At 54.8% G+C, this 17,344-nt stretch overlaps 1 protein-coding gene across 1 annotated transcript in view; it reads left to right on the top strand.

The window, feature by feature from the left end:
• The window catches only part of UBAC1 (UBA domain containing 1), a 24,436-nt gene extending 7,403 nt beyond the window's left edge, over positions 1-17,033 (top strand). The window contains exons 2-10 of the mRNA XM_006863688.1: positions 7,517-7,637; positions 8,492-8,559; positions 11,197-11,304; positions 12,197-12,299; positions 12,475-12,583; positions 12,912-13,122; positions 14,454-14,540; positions 14,962-15,100; positions 16,918-17,033. Of these exons, the coding sequence (XP_006863750.1) occupies positions 7,517-7,637; positions 8,492-8,559; positions 11,197-11,304; positions 12,197-12,299; positions 12,475-12,583; positions 12,912-13,122; positions 14,454-14,540; positions 14,962-15,100; positions 16,918-17,033 (1,062 nt within the window). The remainder of the gene's footprint in view (positions 1-7,516; positions 7,638-8,491; positions 8,560-11,196; positions 11,305-12,196; positions 12,300-12,474; positions 12,584-12,911; positions 13,123-14,453; positions 14,541-14,961; positions 15,101-16,917) is intronic.
• Positions 17,034-17,344: the final 311 nt, after the last annotated feature.

The following is a 17,344-nucleotide window of genomic DNA, read 5'->3' as shown; positions in this document are numbered from 1 at the left end:
ACACCCGCCGGGTCAGCCAGGTTTCCTCCGCGGGGGGTGGGGTGGGGGTGCCACTCCTTCCTGTTTTCACCTTCCCACAAGCCCACTCCTAGACGCTCCTTCCCGGTTCCCAAGCCCCACCGGCCCCAGGCTGATCGCTTTCCACGCAACAAGCGGGGTGTTGGGGCGGATCTGGAAACAGACTGGGAGAGGCAAAGGCAGTTGGGAGCAGGCCCTCAGGGTCCTCCATCGTTGGCGCCTTGTGTTTCATTCTCTGTAGCCCCCTGGAGCTGGGGATGACCTAGTACGGAGCGCCCCTCCCGTCCCCTGGGGAGCCTGCTGGGCTCTGGCCACTGGTGCAGGGAGCTGGAGCCGCTTAAAATAGCGCCGCGGCCGGTCGGCTGGCCTGCCTGCCTGCCTGCCTGCCTGCCTGCCTGCCTGCCTTTTAGATCTATCAGGTCCGGGCAGCTCTCTGAGAGCCACATTGAACGCGCTTTCTGTGTGGGATCTAGTTCTTGAAGGCGGCTGGGTTGCTGTAAGGCCAGCTCAGACTGTCTGAGCCTCCTGAGGAAGACTTTAGGACTCCATGGGGATAAAGCAAAGTCTGTCTCCAGGATAAACTTGTATTTAGTATGACAGTAACCGCCCATGGGCAGAGAGTACATTTACATTTTCTTTTGCTGACAATCTATACCATCGACCCTGGGACAACCTTTACTGATATAACAACCTTTACTGATGTAACAACACAGACAACTGCTTGCAGGGAGATTTCACTTCAGGCTGCATTGTAAGCCGATACCCACAACACTTGAGCTCACTGCAGTAGCAACGGGGCCCTCACAGTTCCAACCCCGAAGCATTCAGAGGTCAGCTGTATACACAACATGTGCCAATACAGTACATGTACAATTTAGGAGCACACAGTGGAGTCCTGGTGTGGCGCTGTGGGGTAAAGCACTTGACCGCACCAGCCACTCCTCAGAAAGCCTATACAGGATCACTATGGGTCAGAACTCACTCAATGGCCCTTTAGCACCAATAGCATTCGGGTGACATCAGTTTCAGGACTCCCACTCACCCTCACCATTGAGTCTGCCAAGTGTGCCCACATGGTTCTTCAGAGTCACGTTCCCTGAGTAGGTTCTGACACTGTTGGGCCGGCCACTGAGCATTCTGGTTCCAGAATGGAGCCCCGTCCCTGGGACACATCAGGTGCACATGCACTGTTTCACAACAGGCCCCGGGGCTCTGGGTTCACCCGCCGGAGCAGGTCTGCTCAGTGTACCTGGGTGGTGGTGGTTGTGTGACCGTTTGGGGTTTTGAAGGATGTAAATCTTTACTGGAGCCAAAAGCCGTATCTGTCTCATGGTTAGTGGCCTAACTTAAAACCCACGATGCTACCAGGGCGCCTTCCGTATACTTTGTTGGTGGTGGTGGTAAGTACAGTTCCAACTCAGTGACCCTGTATAGGGTGTCTGAGGAGTGGCTGGTGGATTTAAACTACCACCTTGTACTTCAAGCTGACCTTGCGGTCCAGTGCATTATGGAACTGCACCACACCATGTAGTTTAGGATTCTAGAAAACCACCAAGATGTCGTCGCTGAGCCAGGAGGCTGAGGACCCCTGGGCATTTGGCCCTTTGAGCCAGGTGTTTCTGTTTGTCTACTTGTGTGTGTTTTCAAGCACCTCATTGAGGGCTGGGGTTTGGTCACGGGCCTGTGGAATGAAGGGAACCCCTGGCAGTCCGTAACTGCTGACCCTGGATGGGCCTTGAGATGCACCTGCTGGGCGAGGTGGGAGCAGGGAGGTGTGGGTAGGAGAATTGATGCTGCACTTACTCTAACTCCCTAATGGCCTGGATTTGCATAACCATCCTAATATTGTTTTAATGAAGGGGAACCGGAAACAGGAAATGCCTGACTGCTCTGCAGATGCTGGGTAATGGGTTTCAGGAGCCTTGGGGTTAATTAGGCAGCCAGAGCTCTAGGAGCTAATTATTATGCTTTGGATCTTTACTATTCCAGTCAGCGACTGTTGTTGGGGATTGTTTCTGGAATATTCCCCTACTTGGTCTCCCTCTGCAGTCAGTTCCTCCAGGATCCGGCCAGCAGGAGCAGCCTCGGCCCCGTTTCCCAGGACGCTCACTTGTGCGGGCCTCCGTTTTCTCTGCCTCTCCCCTCCGCTTGCTGGAGAGGATGTGACATGACTCCCGGGCGTGTGGCTTGATGGTGGCCAGGTGGCTGTTCTTGTAACTCTCATGCGGATTGCCATTTTGCCCTTTATTTGCCATTTCCCAATGGGACCCCTAGAAAGTTGAGGCGGATCTGCTTCCGGGAACCCCAAGGGGTAGTTCTTCACCCTACAGGACTGTTGGAATGGACTCTGAGATTGGGCTAGGGGCATGGGCTGAAGGAGCATCAAACCTGTGACATGACTGTGACGTCGCCAGAACATCATGTGGCACTTGGCTAGATCACATGGAGGTGGATTCACATGTGAGCCATTTTCTGGAAAAGATGAAATTTGGGGAGTTGGGGGAGGGGGCAGTTGCATCTGGCCTGCTGTCTGGGCTGACCAGATTGCTCTCCTGTGGTCTCTGCCGCCGGTCCATCTGCCTCATGGTCACCTTGCTGAGACTCAGGCCTTGTTTTATAGTCTGTCCAGTGTGGGGAGAAGACGGGGCTGTTTGATTCTGCCACGGAGCTGCCGGTGAGGCTTCTCACCTGTGCCCTAGGTGATTCCAGTTTCTGCGTGTGCCCCACGAGGAAGAGAAATAAGTGCGAACCCTCCTTGGGTACACATGTCCAGATCCAATACAGGACAGTATGGGACCTTTGTGCTGGCATGGAAGCCTGCAGTGTCTTCTGTGGATGCTCAGCCCCTGGGCAGAGCAAGGTTGGCAGTTCAAACTCACCAGCCTCTCCTGGGAAACCCTATACAGGGTCGCTATGAGTAGGAACCGACTCAGTGGCACTTAACAACAACATGCAGAGAAAGGGCCGCTCTTTCTGTGTGTGTCCCATCCGTCCCCCACCCTGGGGTGGTGAGACCCTGGGAGCAGCTGTGGTTTGTGCTGGTGAGAGACCTGTTGATGTGGGATCGGAGGGGATCGCTGGGGTACTGCTGGGACAGATAGCACGTGGAGGGAAATGCAGTCTCTCCCAGGCCAGGAGACTAGAAGTCCGAATTCAGAATGCAGACTCAGCGAAGGCTTTCTCTCCCTGTTGGGACCTTGTCTCTTCTGAACGTCTGCTCCTGGGTAACCTTCCTGTTATATCTCTCTCCCGGGCTCTGCTTGCTAAAGTTATGTCTCCAAAGACATTGACTAAAGACACATCTTAATGTGAATCCTGCCCATGAATGTAACCAAGACAGCCGTTCCCAACCACAGTCGGAAAGGTTAGGATTTACAATGCATAGTTTTGAGAGACTACAATCCATGGACCATCTGGTGTGGCGCTGTGGGTTAATGCGCTGAATTGCAAAGTTGGTTTGAACCACAAGGTCAGTGGTTCAAGATCACCAGCCACTTCTCAGAAACCCTATACAAGGTCGCTATGGATCAGAACTGACTCTACGGTACGGCACTTAACAACAACAACAATTCAATTGGTAACATTCTATTCTTTGCCCCCCTCCAATTAATGCCCTTCCTATGTGCTAAACACCTTCACCCACCACATTGTCACAAAAATCTGAAATCAACTCTTCTGCATCATCTCAACCAAATGTGGGTGAGACTTTATTTCAACCTGGGGCAGAATTCCCCAAGTTGTCTGACTCCTGTGTTCAATGGTGGGAGGGCACAAGGTAGACATTTCCATCACAAATGGCAGGAACTGGAGGGGAAGAGTGGTGCCAAACCAGGCAAGTCCCAAACCCAGCAGGACAATTAACAGTAGCTCTCAAGGCTGGAAAATTATCTGAGACCTGTCTGAGGAGTGGCCCCACCCTCTGGCTCTGGGTGGAGGCCCCTAGGTTTCCGGTGACTTCCCTGTAGACAGATACTGCCTCCTTCAATAGTATGATGCTCTCTCGGATCAGAGGAAATTCTCCTCACTCTGCCTGTAGAATTTATTTTAATATACTTTTAGAAAAGACAAATATAAACTTTGTTGATATAATCTCCTTGCTTTTCAATACGCTTTATCCATCTGTCAACAGACTTTTGTCTTCCCTTATTTAAAAAGTGTTTTAGGCTGAACTGTGAATGCACCGCTGTCTTCACTTCTTCATCAGAGGTGAATCTTCATCCTTGAAGGGCTGACTTTAGGGGACCAAACAAGTGCAAGTCCAATGGACCAAGATCAGGACTACAGGGAGGATGCTTTAATACCTCAAAAGGAAGTTTTTGCCTAGTGTCAACAGTGTAGGCGGAGGTGTGTGAACGTGCATTGTCATGCCAGATCACAGCGTCCTTGGAAAGCAGGCCTCTGTTTAATCTGATGTTTAGGCTTCAGCTCTGCAGTGAGCATCTCACTGTAAGGAGCACTGTTGATGTTGAACCTTTTTCCTGACAGTGTGCCAATATTGGCCCTTGAGAGTCCCAGAAAACTGTAAGCATCAATTTTCCTAGCTGATGGTTGCCTTGGGAGCTTTTCTTTGTAACTTGTGCTGGAGCAGGGCAGAGGCCAAAGGAGTCTCATGGCTGAGAGGCTGAAGACAAGAGTGCGGCAGACAGGAGGCTGTGTCCGGAGTTGGTTTTGTTCCTGAATTGTACCCCGTTCATGCCCCTGATAAGCCCATCATCATGAGCATTGGCATAGCTTCCGTGTGGCCAAGCAGAGGATGCTGCAGGAGGAATGGCTGGTGTCTGATAGGTAAGGAAGGTTGTGGGGCGGAGGCATGTGTGATGTCCGCTTCCTAGGTCTCAACCGTGGGCTGATTTTGAGTTTGATTCTTTCCCCCTTGTGAAGGCAGGGGAGGTCAGACATGGTCTCACATGGTTTTGTACAACCTCCTCCCCTCTGCCCTGGCAGGCCCGATTCTCCTGCCCCTCGGATGTGGTGCCCAGCAGCCCCATCCCCCCAGCACTTCTGACTCTGGGGCCAGGTTGGTGAAGGTTGAGCTCTTTGAAGAAGGGCCTGTTGGAAGTCTTACTCTGCTGGCCTTCCAGCTTGCTCCAGGGACGTCTGTTGCTTTTCTGCGAACAGCAGGTTTGTTTCCAGCCTGTGGAGTCCCAGAGGAGGCCCTCTTTAGTCCTGTGTCCCCTTTCGTCTGAGCTCACAGACGGTCTGCTGCGGTAGTTGCTTAGATCCATGTTCTTTTTTTGTGTAGAACATTCTTCATTTGTACAACAGACTCTTCCAAAACTTAAGTTCTGTTTAAGTCCGTCTCTTTTCGCTCATATTTTTGTCCACCTTCCACCACACATTTGAACGTCATTCAGATGCGTTCTTTGCCACAAAAAGCACTGCCCTTCCTTGTGTCCAGTCTTATGTTCATCCTTTTCTCTGTATGCCTCATCGGAAACTCAATTACCGGCCACATTTCTAGCAACATGCTGTATGTAGTATGTAGTCTCTAACACAATAGAGACTCCCTCTTTGTCTCTGTCCTCACTTCCTGTTGTGCCCTCACCAAAACTGCCTTAAAGACAGTCCTAAATCTACAACTGTCTCTTTAAGGCCATCAAGGCTTCTGCAGTCAGGCACCCAGCCTGGACCCATCACCCAGTGCGAAGACCACGTCTGTGGTGTGTCCGCACCTGTTCTTTCAGCATCAGATTCTGTCTTAGTTCTTGTGCTGCTGGGGCAGAGGTACCACACGTGGATGCCTTGAACAAACTGTGGTACTTCTGGGCCGAGGCTGTCTGTCTGTTGGCTCTGCAGGAAGGCCCTTGTCTGCCCCGAGCTGCCCCGAGCGATCTTCATGTGGCTTTTTAAAACCCTATGGTGACCCGCGGGGCACACACTGCCCTCCTGTGTTTTCCTCTGGGGTTTGTTGGGTAGCGACTTCTCCACTGACAGTGCACGCAGCTTGGGGGGCGGGGTGCTGTATAACTGTGAGATGGGAGAAACGGGGTGCGCGCAGATAGCTGTTTTTACTGGGTGCTCTATGGGGTGATGCATCCTGGAGGTGCGATTTTGCAACACTTTTGTCTCTGGGCGTTTTCTGGGTTCCTGTGAACCCTGGCGGTGCTAACAGCAAGGTTGGGAGTTCAAACCCGCCAGCCGTTCTGCGGAAGAAAGATGAGGCTGACTGCTCCGGGAAAGATTGACAGGACCCTGTGGGGGGTCCCCGAGAATTGCAGTCCACTCAGGAGCAGCGGGTCTATGTGGTCTCCAACTTTTGGTATATTATTTGCGTGTCTCCTTTTTTATAATGATTCCATGTAATTATGAACACTGTTTTTTCAGATCCCTGAAATTGGATGCACCTACCAAGGAATCTAGAAGGAGGCAGAGTCCAGAGGGACATGTGCCCCCACTAAGTTTACCCCCACAGCCCAGAGGGAAATATGTGTCCCACGTAATACGTACCCAAATCCTATTTCGTAATGAAATTTCAGAACTACACCTTGACTCAACGTGCTTTGCATTAATGAAAACACACGGTGCCAACAAACATTCAAGGAAGAAAATAATTGGGTCATGAAAGAGTAATCTTACTCATATCTCAAAAGAGGTTGACTGGGGACAAGACCCAACAGGACTCCTGCCCACTAACAGCCCAGATACCCGTCCCACGTGGGTCCGAACCACACACGAGGTTAGCAGTTAGTACACGTATTCCGGGGCGCAGTTCAGTCTGGAATGACACCAGCTAGCTACAGGATCGGAGGGGATCTTCCCAGCTGTGAGTTCCCACTTTCACCTGGAGTTTGAAGTCTGTCCTGAGGCCTTCTGAGAGCGTCCATAGGGTTCTGGGAAGGCTGCCAAGCGTGTTTGTCTGCAGCCTGTTTGCCTGTCCTGCTCGCTGCTGCCCCTGTAATGCCTTCCACACCCTACCCTCCCCGTCCTGGTGCCATGGGCCCTGGAGAGCGAGACACGTGTTCCGAGAGGCTCTGTGGTGGGCTCCTGTGGTCTCGGTCTCGTTCTCTGTTCACCAGCTCCTGTCCTGGCTCTCTTTCCATCTGCCTGTGTGGTTCCTGGAAGAGAGATGCAAGTGTACGTGTCCTGGAAACAGTGAGGCGCTGTTTTTACCCAGACATCCGAGGAAAGGAGGGAAAGGTCCTTGAAGCTGCTCGTTGACAGGAGGAGTGCCGGGGGCCCCTGTGCCTAGAGGGGTGGGTGTGGGGGCTTCTCTCTGCTTTCCCCGCTGACAGCCAGGACTTCATGAAGGGAAGCTGGTCAACTTCTTGTGTGGCTTTCAGGGACTCTTAGGAAGGTTGCTGTCATGTTTGGTAAGGTGGAGGGTCAAAGAAATAGAGGAAGACCCCCAGTGAGATGGATTGGCCAAGTGGCAGCAATTGTGAGGTTGGGCATAGGGTCGCTATGAGTTGGTATCAGCTTGATGGCCCCTACCAACAACAATAATGATGAGTATTAGGATGGATTCATCTTGAAATGTATTTGTTCTTTCTTTCCCCAGTGTTCACATGGGAGCCTTGAAGACTCCAAGAGCGTAACACATCACAAATTAATGCACGCTGCTTCACAGAGGGTTCTGAACGATACCAAAACGATCTTGGAAGAGAACATTCAAGATAAAGGTGAGGTGTAGCCGCGTGGGCACAGGGCTGCCGTGGGCTCCGGAAGTAAAGCCCTCAGTGCTGGGTTAGATTTGAGCAAGTAAACCAGTTCATCCGAGAATGTTTTTTTCTTTATTAAAAAAAAAAAGTTTGCATTGTGGGAAGTTTGTGAAAAACAGTAGACATCGGCGGAGCTAAATATCTTTAGTTCTGCTCAAAGCAGAATTAGGGGTTCTTCACTGCTGTGTGTCTATGGGCCCTCGGGGAACAGGTCTCCGTGCGGGTCGTCTTGTTCACATGATGTGTTTAGTCCAGATCCTGGGCCCCCTTTTACCATCTGAGACCCCTAGGAGTAGCGTTAACAGACGGCAGCTGAACCCGGCAAGGGAAAGGACCCCATGCTGGTGTTTGGCTTCCAGCCAGGTCCCCCCAACCACCTGGAAGCTGGCCTGCGGCTAGGGGGTCAGCAGAGCTTCTGGACTGAAGACAGACTAGGAAGAAGAGACTGGTGATCTACTGACAAATTCAGCCTTTGCCAAGCCTCTAGGTCACAGCCGTTCATGGGGACAGCGTAGACCAGGCTGCCTTCTGTCCTGTTGTGCATGACGTGGCTTTGAGTCACGGTCTGTAGGTCAGGATGATGACCAGGTACCCCTTATAGATTCTCAGAGCCAAGCCCATGAAAACATGGCCTGTTTGAACCCACCCCCTGGTCTCTGCACGGCTGGTAGGATATGTGCCCCAGGTAGTGTTGGATTCAGGAGTGGAGAGTAGGAGGGATTGTGCTTGGTCCCCAAGGGAACTCCCCTGTCTTGTCCCCAGTCACCTCTTGGAAACTGTAGCCGGCTTGACCAACACAACTCTCCTTTTCCTAGATGTGTTATTGTTGATAAAAAAGCGGACCCTGGAGCCACAGTCCAAGATGGCTGATGTGGAAGAAAAGGTGAGTTTTCAGATCGGAGGGTGGACATCTTCTTGAGGGGACTCTTGAAAAGTGATGGCCTTTTCACTCCTGAAGCAGAACCACAGCGCGGTGGTCGAGTCTCGTGACTGGATCCTGGTCATGTGGCCGGCGCCCACTCACACTGGGTTCTGGGCTCTGTGTGCTGTGGGGCAGCTGACAGACTCCAGTGCGTTAAACATTGAACCGCTAACCACAAAGTCGGGGGTTCAAACTCACCAACCGCTCCGAGGGAGAACCATGAGGCTATCTGCTCCCATAAGGAAGGGCAGTCTTGGAAAGCCACGGGGTCACTATGAGTCACAATTGACCTGAAGGCTGTAGATTTTGTTTTTTGTTATTCTGTTCCATAAGCATTGGATCTCTCTGAGAGAAAGTTGTCATGAAGTCACCGAAGCTGGGGGTGAGGGGCTCAGCACAGCAGCCGTTCCCAGCCTGTCTCTTTGCGGTGACAGAGATGGGTTCCCTGGGAGTTTGTGTCCTGGATCCAATAATAATCAGCAGGTCTCCTGAACTTCTTTCCTTAGTGGCACAGTGGTTAAGCGCTTGACTGCAGTCTGTGCTCTAGAGAAAGACGAGGCAGTCTGCTTCATAAACACTGGCTGCTGTGGAGAGCCTCTGAGGAGCCGGAATCCACCCCACGGCAGTGGGTGTCTGTCTGTCTGTTGTTGAGTACTGTCCCCAAAGCTCAGTCTTCAGTGAGCTTAGTTTGTGATGTCCACACACACAGGTGAGGTGAGGTCTCTGAACCGGAGAAGCCCCCTCACACAGGCTAAGACACACGTGTGCTCTGACCTGACCCTCAGGCACGTGCCCGGTACCAGAAGTGTTGTTGGATGCGTGTCAGGTGACTGGCCAGCAGCTGTTTCCCTTGGCTCCGAGAGCAGTCCCCTCGGGGCTCTAGGGGCTTATCCAGGACAGGCCGTGCGGTGCAGGCGTGCCTTTGGGTTTCAGTTGCCCTTATCGGCAGCCACACCTGGCCAGGGTGTGGGCACGCACATGGGCATGCTATCCCACCCCGCTCTCCAGAAGCAGATCTGGGCCTGCCTCCCAGGCCTGAGTCAGGCAGTTTCTGAGAACTGGGGGCGGACGGGCAGGTCTCAGGTTACAGTGTGACCGTGGGCTTCCTAACTGGATGCGGAAGGTTGGGGGGACACAGGCTGTCGCGTTCCTCTTCAGGGGTCTGCAGAGTGAGACCTTCTGTGTGGTCAGTCTGTTCTTGTGTGTGCGGTCCTTAGTCTTCGTTTTCAAACTAGAAATAACATGAGGCTTTATGTTTGCTGAGCCTCAGCCTGCTGCCCCCCCTGAGCCCGCTCCCTCGGCTCCGTGTGTGAACGCTGCTGTTTCTGAGGTGCGGGTTTAGACTCGGAGGCCGCCTCTTTGGTGGTGTGGATGCAGCCGTCTGCTCTCCCCGTCTCCCCTCCTTGGGTCCTTCCACGGAGCACTCAGTGCTTCCGCCAGTTGTGATATATGTAAGGTGCCCTGCTGTGAGCCGTGAATCCAGAGGGCTGCTGACCCGCCAGGGGCTCTGCAGAGAAGGACGGGACAGTCAGAGATGGGCAGGGACACTAATAGACTGACAGCAGTGGGTTTGTTTACTGTTTGTTTGGAGTCCTGGTGGCACACTGGTTAATACATTCGGTTACTCACCGAAAGGCTGGTGATTGGAAGCCACGGGGGAAGCTGTCTAGCCGTGGAAACTCTGCACCGAGGGTTACCATGAGTCGTAACAGACTCAACAACCTCAGCTTGTTCTTTATTATGTGGTGGTCGGGGGTGCTGTTGGGGCCATGGTTCCCACTCGGAGTGACCCTGGACACAACAGAAGGAAACCCTGCCCGGGCCTGGACCATCCTCACAAATGTTGCTGCTACCACTGAGCCAGTCCATCTCATTGGGGTCTTCCTCTCTCACTGACCCTCCACTTTACCAAGCATGATGTCCTTCTCCAAGGACTGGTCCCTCCTGACAACATGTCCACAGTGTGAGGGATGAAGTCTGGCCATCCTGGCCTCCCAGGAGCACTCTGGTTGCACTTCTTCCAACACTGATCTGTTGGTTCTTTTGACAGTCCATGGGACTTGTAACGTTTTCCTCCAACACCGTAACTCAGATGCATCAGTTCTTCTGTGGTCTTCCGTATTCACTGTTCACCTACCACATGTGAGGCGTGGGTCGTGTGGCTTTGTTTGACCCTGGAATTAACCGCCTTATTGTTGAGTTGTTGCTTAGTTTCCTGTAGGCTTATCATAGAGTCCACTCCAGATTTCCCAGTCCTTTCGTAGGATTGACAAGCCCCTCGGAAGATGTGCCTACATTCACCAAATTAACCGACAGTCTGCCAGGCCTACTGCTCCTGTGAACGCTGTTAACGCCTAACGACCACAGCCTACTGCCCAGAAGGACACTCGGGAGCATCTCAGTTCCCGGGTCTGGAGGCCATTCTGGGGGGAGAGCGGCCTGTCAGCACCACCTCGACAGTGTCTCCTCGCCTCCGTGCATTTTCCTCTTGGTGTGTCATTACCGTGGTGGGGCCCCCAGTTTGTCCCACAGAGTTCTCACGTGTCGGTGTTACGTATCTTAGGGTCACTTCTGACTTCCTGATTCCTTTCTATGTAGAAAACAGAAGACCAGAAAGCCCCAGACAAAGATGCCATATCCCAAGCAACGAAGAACCTGCCCACCCACAACATGGACCGCGCCGTGGTGCAGACCAACATGCGAGACGTGAGTGCTCGGCTCTTGGGCACTGTCCACACTGACCAGGCTGCCAGGGCCCAGCAGAGGGCACGTGTCTGTTGTTCTGTGAATTGACAGTGATTTCAGAAGAAAAAGTCAAAAAACTACCAGAACCACTGAGTGCAGGGATGAGAGGGTAGATGTTTGTGGGAAATGGTGGCGTCTTGTCATGAGTCTGGTAAACGACATCTTTGGTGTAGCCGTCTGACCTGTCCCTCCATTGGGACAGACTCTTCTCAGCTAACTAGGCAAAGTCCTCTGGGGGATCCCAGGATGGGCCGGTGGGTGGGAGGATGGGCTGAGTGTTGGACACACCCTAGTGGGTGGGACCACTGCCTCCATCGCCCCCAGCGTGTTGCACACCGGCCTGTCTCCAGAGCATCCCCCCTCGGGCCTTTTGAGACTTCCAGACACCAGCTGTGTGTATCAGGGTCCCTGGAGAGGGATCTGCCCTGTGTAGCCATGCTGTGGGCAGTCCTGGGAGGAAGCAGGAGAGCTCTCTGCACCCCCATCTCCCCCATGGAGCTGGGGGCTGTGTGGTGGCTGATACTGCCTGCTAGGAGGGTCTGCGCCTCCTCCTTCAGCTGTGGCCAGCTGTTTCCTCCTTGAGTAAAGTGCTCTGTGGGTCACTTACAAGCTGCCTGGCCCCCACCAGGACCTCCTTTGCATAGAACCACCCAGTCACGTTCTAGGAGGCACAAGACCAGTGCAGGAAAGCCTACGGAAAAGCGATTCCGTGCTTGCCCCATCTCAGCGCTCAGCCCCGGGTGCTGCTCTCTGGTGGGTTGGTGGAGGCCCCAGGGCCGTCAGACCAGCAGGCTGCCCTCAGATCTTGGAGCGGAGCAGCCACCAGCTCCTGCCTGTCTTGTTTTTGCTGCAGTTCCAGACAGAACTCCGCAAGATCTTGGTGTCGCTTATTGAGGTGGCCCAGAAGCTGCTGGCGTTGAACCCCGATGCTGTTGAGTTGTTTAAGAAGGCCAATGGTACGCTGACACCCCTGACCCCTGGCCAGGCTCTGCCCTCCCCAGGAGACTCTGGATTGGTCCCCTGCGTTTCCCACACTGCCTCAGAGGTTCCTGTCACTGCCCGTAGCAGGCAGGGCAGCCCGCCTGGCTCCCAGCGTGCGTCCCCAGGCATCGTGTGTTCTCTTGCCCCCAGCCATGCTGGACGAGGACCAGGAGGAGCGAGTGGATGAGGCGGCGCTGCGGCAGCTCACGGAGATGGGCTTCCCCGAGAGCAGGGCAGTGAAGGCCTTGAGACTGAACCAGTAAGTTCGGGCTCCCCCCCTCCCGAAGGTTATGGGTGCCGTCGGTCCGTCCGTCCGTCCAGGGGAGGCTGTGGGCGCTGTCTGTGGGGTGCCCTCAGAGCTCCGTTAGGAGGGAGGTTTGAAGAAGGGCCCTCGGTGCACACAGAGCTAGCTCACCTGCATGTCAGGGTTTCCAGGCCAGGGAACGCGACACTCCCATACGTGCAGGTCATCCCTCCTGCAGCGGCCACCCTATAGGAACCCCAAGTTCAGCCTGGGCACTGCAGGAGTGTGTCCAGCACCCCGCACTGCCAGGGCGGTAGCTGCAGAGCCTCTCGTTGCCTGGCAGCATGTCGGTGACCCAGGCCATGGAGTGGCTGATCGAGCATGCCGAGGATCCCGCCATAGACACGCCTCTTCCAGGGCGGGCCTCGCCAAGCACCTCCGCCTCCGTCGCCGAGCCTGCTGGGACAAGTGCTGGAGACGAGGAGCCCAGAGACGAGCTCACGGAGGTCTTCAAAAAGATTCGGAGGAAAAGGGAGTTCCGGGCCGACGCGCGGGTACGTGTTGCTGAGTTGTGACTTTTCCTTTTTTGTGGATGCTCTGTGATCGGGTGGGAACCCCAGCGCTTCTCCCTCCTGCTCCGTCTCACAGTCTCTGCTGTTTCCTCGGGGACCGGGTCGGGCAGAGACTAGACAGAGGGTGCCTACCCCATTACCCGTGGCAGCTAAGGACTTGAGGTCTGGCTTCTTGGAGGCGGCGGCCAGCTGAGGGTAGTGTGAGTGTGTCCCCCACCCCTCAGCTCTGTTACCTGGTGGCAGGTGTGCTGACAGTTCCCCATTCTTTCTTTGGAGCCTGTGGGTGGCTTCAACAGCTAAGTGCAAAGTTGGAGGCTCAAATCTGCTCAGAAGTACCTCATAAGAAAGGCCTGGCAAACCACTGAAGACCTTATGCAGCCTCTTCTCCTCTGACCCCCGTGTGGTTGTGGTGGGTCATAGCTGGTTGACCCCATTTGGGGTCCCACAGGTGGCTTCTGCTTGTTCCCTAACTGGGTCTTAGTTCCTCCTTTTCTGTAGTCACTGCGTCTCTGCACCAGGGCTTTGCAGGGCATGGCCACCCGCTCCTCCCTGGGCCCTAGACTGGTCTGAGTCCACTGCTCGGTGGGGAGCCACACAGCCATTCCCCCTTCCCCTGGGAGGGCCTCGGGAAGGAGTGAAGGAGGAGAGAGAGTGGCGGTCCCGGGGGCTATAGTGGTGACTCGGTGGCCCTGTGTAGACAGCTCTTTCTGTTCCACTGTCTGAGCCGTGGAGGTCCGCTACCTGCTGCTGGCCGCCGGTTCTCACCTGTAGATGCAGGTGAGCGTGTGCCCACACAGGTCAGGGCTCCTGAAGCCATTCAGTCCCTGCATGGCTCAGGGACGAGAAAATGGACCTTCCTCAAAGAAGCCGCTAGTAAGCGGCGAACCTTCTAGCTCATCTTTGAGAGAGAGAGACCACCCAGCTGGTCAGAGCTCGGACCTTTCTCGTTGTCCTGAACCTGCTCCCTCCCCCGTCCTGACTACAGTCCTCGTTCGTGGAGAACTAGGGAGGGTTAGGCCTCAGCTGTGCTCACTGTTGGATTTTTTAAAGTAATTTCAGTTTCTAGAAAGTATCCCCCTTTGTTTTCCCACGTATGTTTGGCTGTGTGTGACCTTCACTTATTCTTGGAGAGCAAAGCCCTTGGACTAAGCGTTCATGTGGTTCCTGAAGACACTTTTCTCCATATAATTGGGGTTGGGACTGGGCAGGGTGTTCTTTCTGGGGATACTCAGGCCGAGCCCCAGCGCTCTGGGTTTTAGGGGCCCTCCCTGTATTCATGCGGGAAGCCTGACGGGCTGTGCGGTTCTTGGCAGGCTGTCATCTCCCTGATGGAGATGGGCTTTGACGAGAAGGAGGTGATGGACGCTCTCCGCGTTAATAACAATCAGCAGAATGATGCCGTGAGTTCCGGGGCCTGGGCTGGGGGCCGGTGCATGTGCCCCGTGTGTGTGTATGTGTGTGGAGTCTGTTTACACCTGCATTTCTTGGCTCGTGGTCCCCACGCGTGCACTGGCTTCTGGAGGTTCAGGGAGGACGGAGGCCGTGGCTCAGATGCTGAGTGTGTCTTGGCACTTCCATGCTGCCCAAACCCCTGAACCTCCCCCTGGAACAGACCTGGACACCTGTGACGGTCCCACACGCTTCTTCAGCTGGGCCTTGGTGGGACCGGAGGAGTCACAGTGCCTTGCGGGGGGCGCTGCCAGGTGCTCTGAGGAGCCAGCTCAGCCGAGCACAGCCCGAGGGTCTGGGCCTGGAGTGCCTGTGTTCACAGGCTGGGCCCCGTAGGCCCTGGTGACCACTGGGATGCTCTTGTCTTCACAGTGCGAGTGGTTGCTGGGAGACCGGAAGCCCTCCCCCGAGGAGCTGGACAAGGGCATGGACCCCAACAGCCCCCTCTTCCAAGCCATCCTGGACAACCCAGTGGTGCAGCTGGGGTTGAGCAACCCTAAGACGCTGCTTGGTATGAGCCCGTGTGCCTCCAGGGCTGTGGTCCTGCTCCGGGAAAACACCAGCACTAGGGGTGGGGGGCCAGGCTGGAAGAGATGGATGGCACCTGGCCTTCACTCTGAGTGGCTTCCTGGGACTCTGGTATTTATTCGTTTATACTGTGAAGTGTGTATACAGAGGGCTTTAAAAAGCTCCCTGGCCGGTCCCCTCCCACTGTGTTGGTGGTTGGGGGTTTCCCAGACAGAGCAGAACTGCCTCACAGGGGGCTCTAGCCTGTCATCTTGATAGGAGCACATTGCCAGCTGTGCTTGAGCAGAGAGCCCTGGGTGAGTTTGAACTGCCAACCTTGAGGTTCTCAGCTGTTGCCCCACAGGCTCCTGATGACCACGAGGGAGCCATGTGTGTGCGCGCGTGTGCTTGTGTGTGTCTGCGTGTGGTCGGTGCCAGCTGTGTGTGTGTGTGTGTGTGTGTCTGCGTGCGGTCGGTGCCGGTTGTGCGTGCGTGCGTGCGTGCGGTGCCAGCTGAGTGAGACCGGGCCCTGACCTTCCCAGTGTTGCCCATGTGCAGCATTCATGGTCGTTCATCCTGAATCTCTGGCTGTTGTCTGGAGAGACCACTCTATATGTGTTCAGCGGTTGATGGACATTTTGGGGATTTCCACCTGCTGACTCCTGTGCACAGGGCTGCAGTGGGTGTTGGTAGGCAGTCGGTCCTCGGTCACTCTGGGCCCCCCCCCCAGGGGACTGTCTGGTGATCTACACCCGCAGATGACAGCCTAGCGAGCCCTGTGGGGCGGCTTTCCTCCACTATGTGAGGGCAGTGTGAGTTGAGATGACCTGGGAGACCCCCAGCCACACAAGCAGGGGAGGGGGACGGGCAGTCAGTGCATATGTTCAATGGTGAGGGTTCGTGTCCACACAACCTCTTTTCTGTTGTCTGGATCACCCATACATTGACTGGGTGGTTGTGGTTGTTAAGTGCCGTTGAGGTGGTTCTGACTCATAGCGACCTTATGTAGGATTTCCAGGGAGCAGCTGGTGGGTTTGAACCTGCTGACCTTGTTTTCTGTCCATTGCTGATCCTACAGCACCGTACCAGGAATGAGACTATGCAAATAAGATGTGTAAGATCCACTCTAACTTTGCAGGCCAAGTGTGTGGTGACCATGCAGATAAGGTGTATGGAACCCTATCCCACTAGGCTGAGCCAATCCCAGAGCAGAGGGGGAACCTCAGAGCACCCTAAAGGAAGAACCAGGAGTAAAGTCTGCCCTTTGGACCCAGGTCCACACTGAGGACCTCCTAGGCTGAGGAGACCGAGTTGTGATTCCAGAGATGCTGAGAAATAGCAGCTGGAAGCCGAGGGCAGCTGTGCAGCGGGTCCCTGGAGCAAGGCGGCTCCAGAGGGCGTGGAGAGAGAGAAATGGCGTCAGAGCTGGTGGGGGGACACGGGAGCAGGAGGCACGTCTGATCCCCATCCGCCTCATGGAATCGGCCTGGGGCTGATGGGGATTCTCCACGAGGCAACTTTACAGAGACACGTTTGTGACTCGCGCAAAAAAAGTCCTTCCGCGGACGCAGACCTCACTCCTCATCCTTGGGAGGAAATAGGGTCTCATAACCCCCATCTCAGAGGCACCCTGTGTGATTCCAGCTCCGTCTGGTCTCAGGAGGAGACTGGTGGTGTGGAGTGGTCGCTCGCTCTGAGCAGTGACTCCGGTCCCCAAGGCAGGGTGCGCCGAGCTGCATTCTTATTGGGCAGCGTGCGTGCGTGCTGAGTTATCGGAAGGGTGGAGAGCCACCCTCAGTGTGCCCTGCTCTGTCCCCACAGCCTTTGAGGACATGCTGGAAAACCCGCTCAATAGCACGCAGTGGATGAATGACCCCGAGACTGGGCCGGTCCTGCTGCAGATCTCCAGGATCTTCCAGACCCTAAACCGCACGTAGCGCCGCCTAGCGGGGGCCCCGGCCGGTGTGCTGCGGGGAGTCCTCGCGAGGACTGGACTGTTGGAGGCGGGACACCTGTTCCCACTTTTTAATCCTCCTGCTTAACAACCTCCCATGGCACTTGTCTCCCATGGCATTTAGCACCTGACAGTGTTTACAAGAGACCGGCGCTCACTGGGAGGTGGGGTGTGAGTGAGCTGCTTCTCGGACGCTTCTTGTCCACCCCGAGAGTGTACGGTGGAAGCCGTTTGTTATTTGAAAGAAGGCATGTGTCGACCCAAAGTGCTCCCAGCAGACACACTAATTTCAGT

Source organism: Chrysochloris asiatica, unplaced genomic scaffold (assembly GCF_000296735.1).
Source record: "Chrysochloris asiatica unplaced genomic scaffold, ChrAsi1.0 scaffold00056, whole genome shotgun sequence".
Lineage (NCBI taxonomy): Eukaryota > Metazoa > Chordata > Mammalia > Afrosoricida > Chrysochloridae > Chrysochloris > Chrysochloris asiatica.
This window is presented reverse-complemented; position numbering and strand designations above follow the sequence as displayed.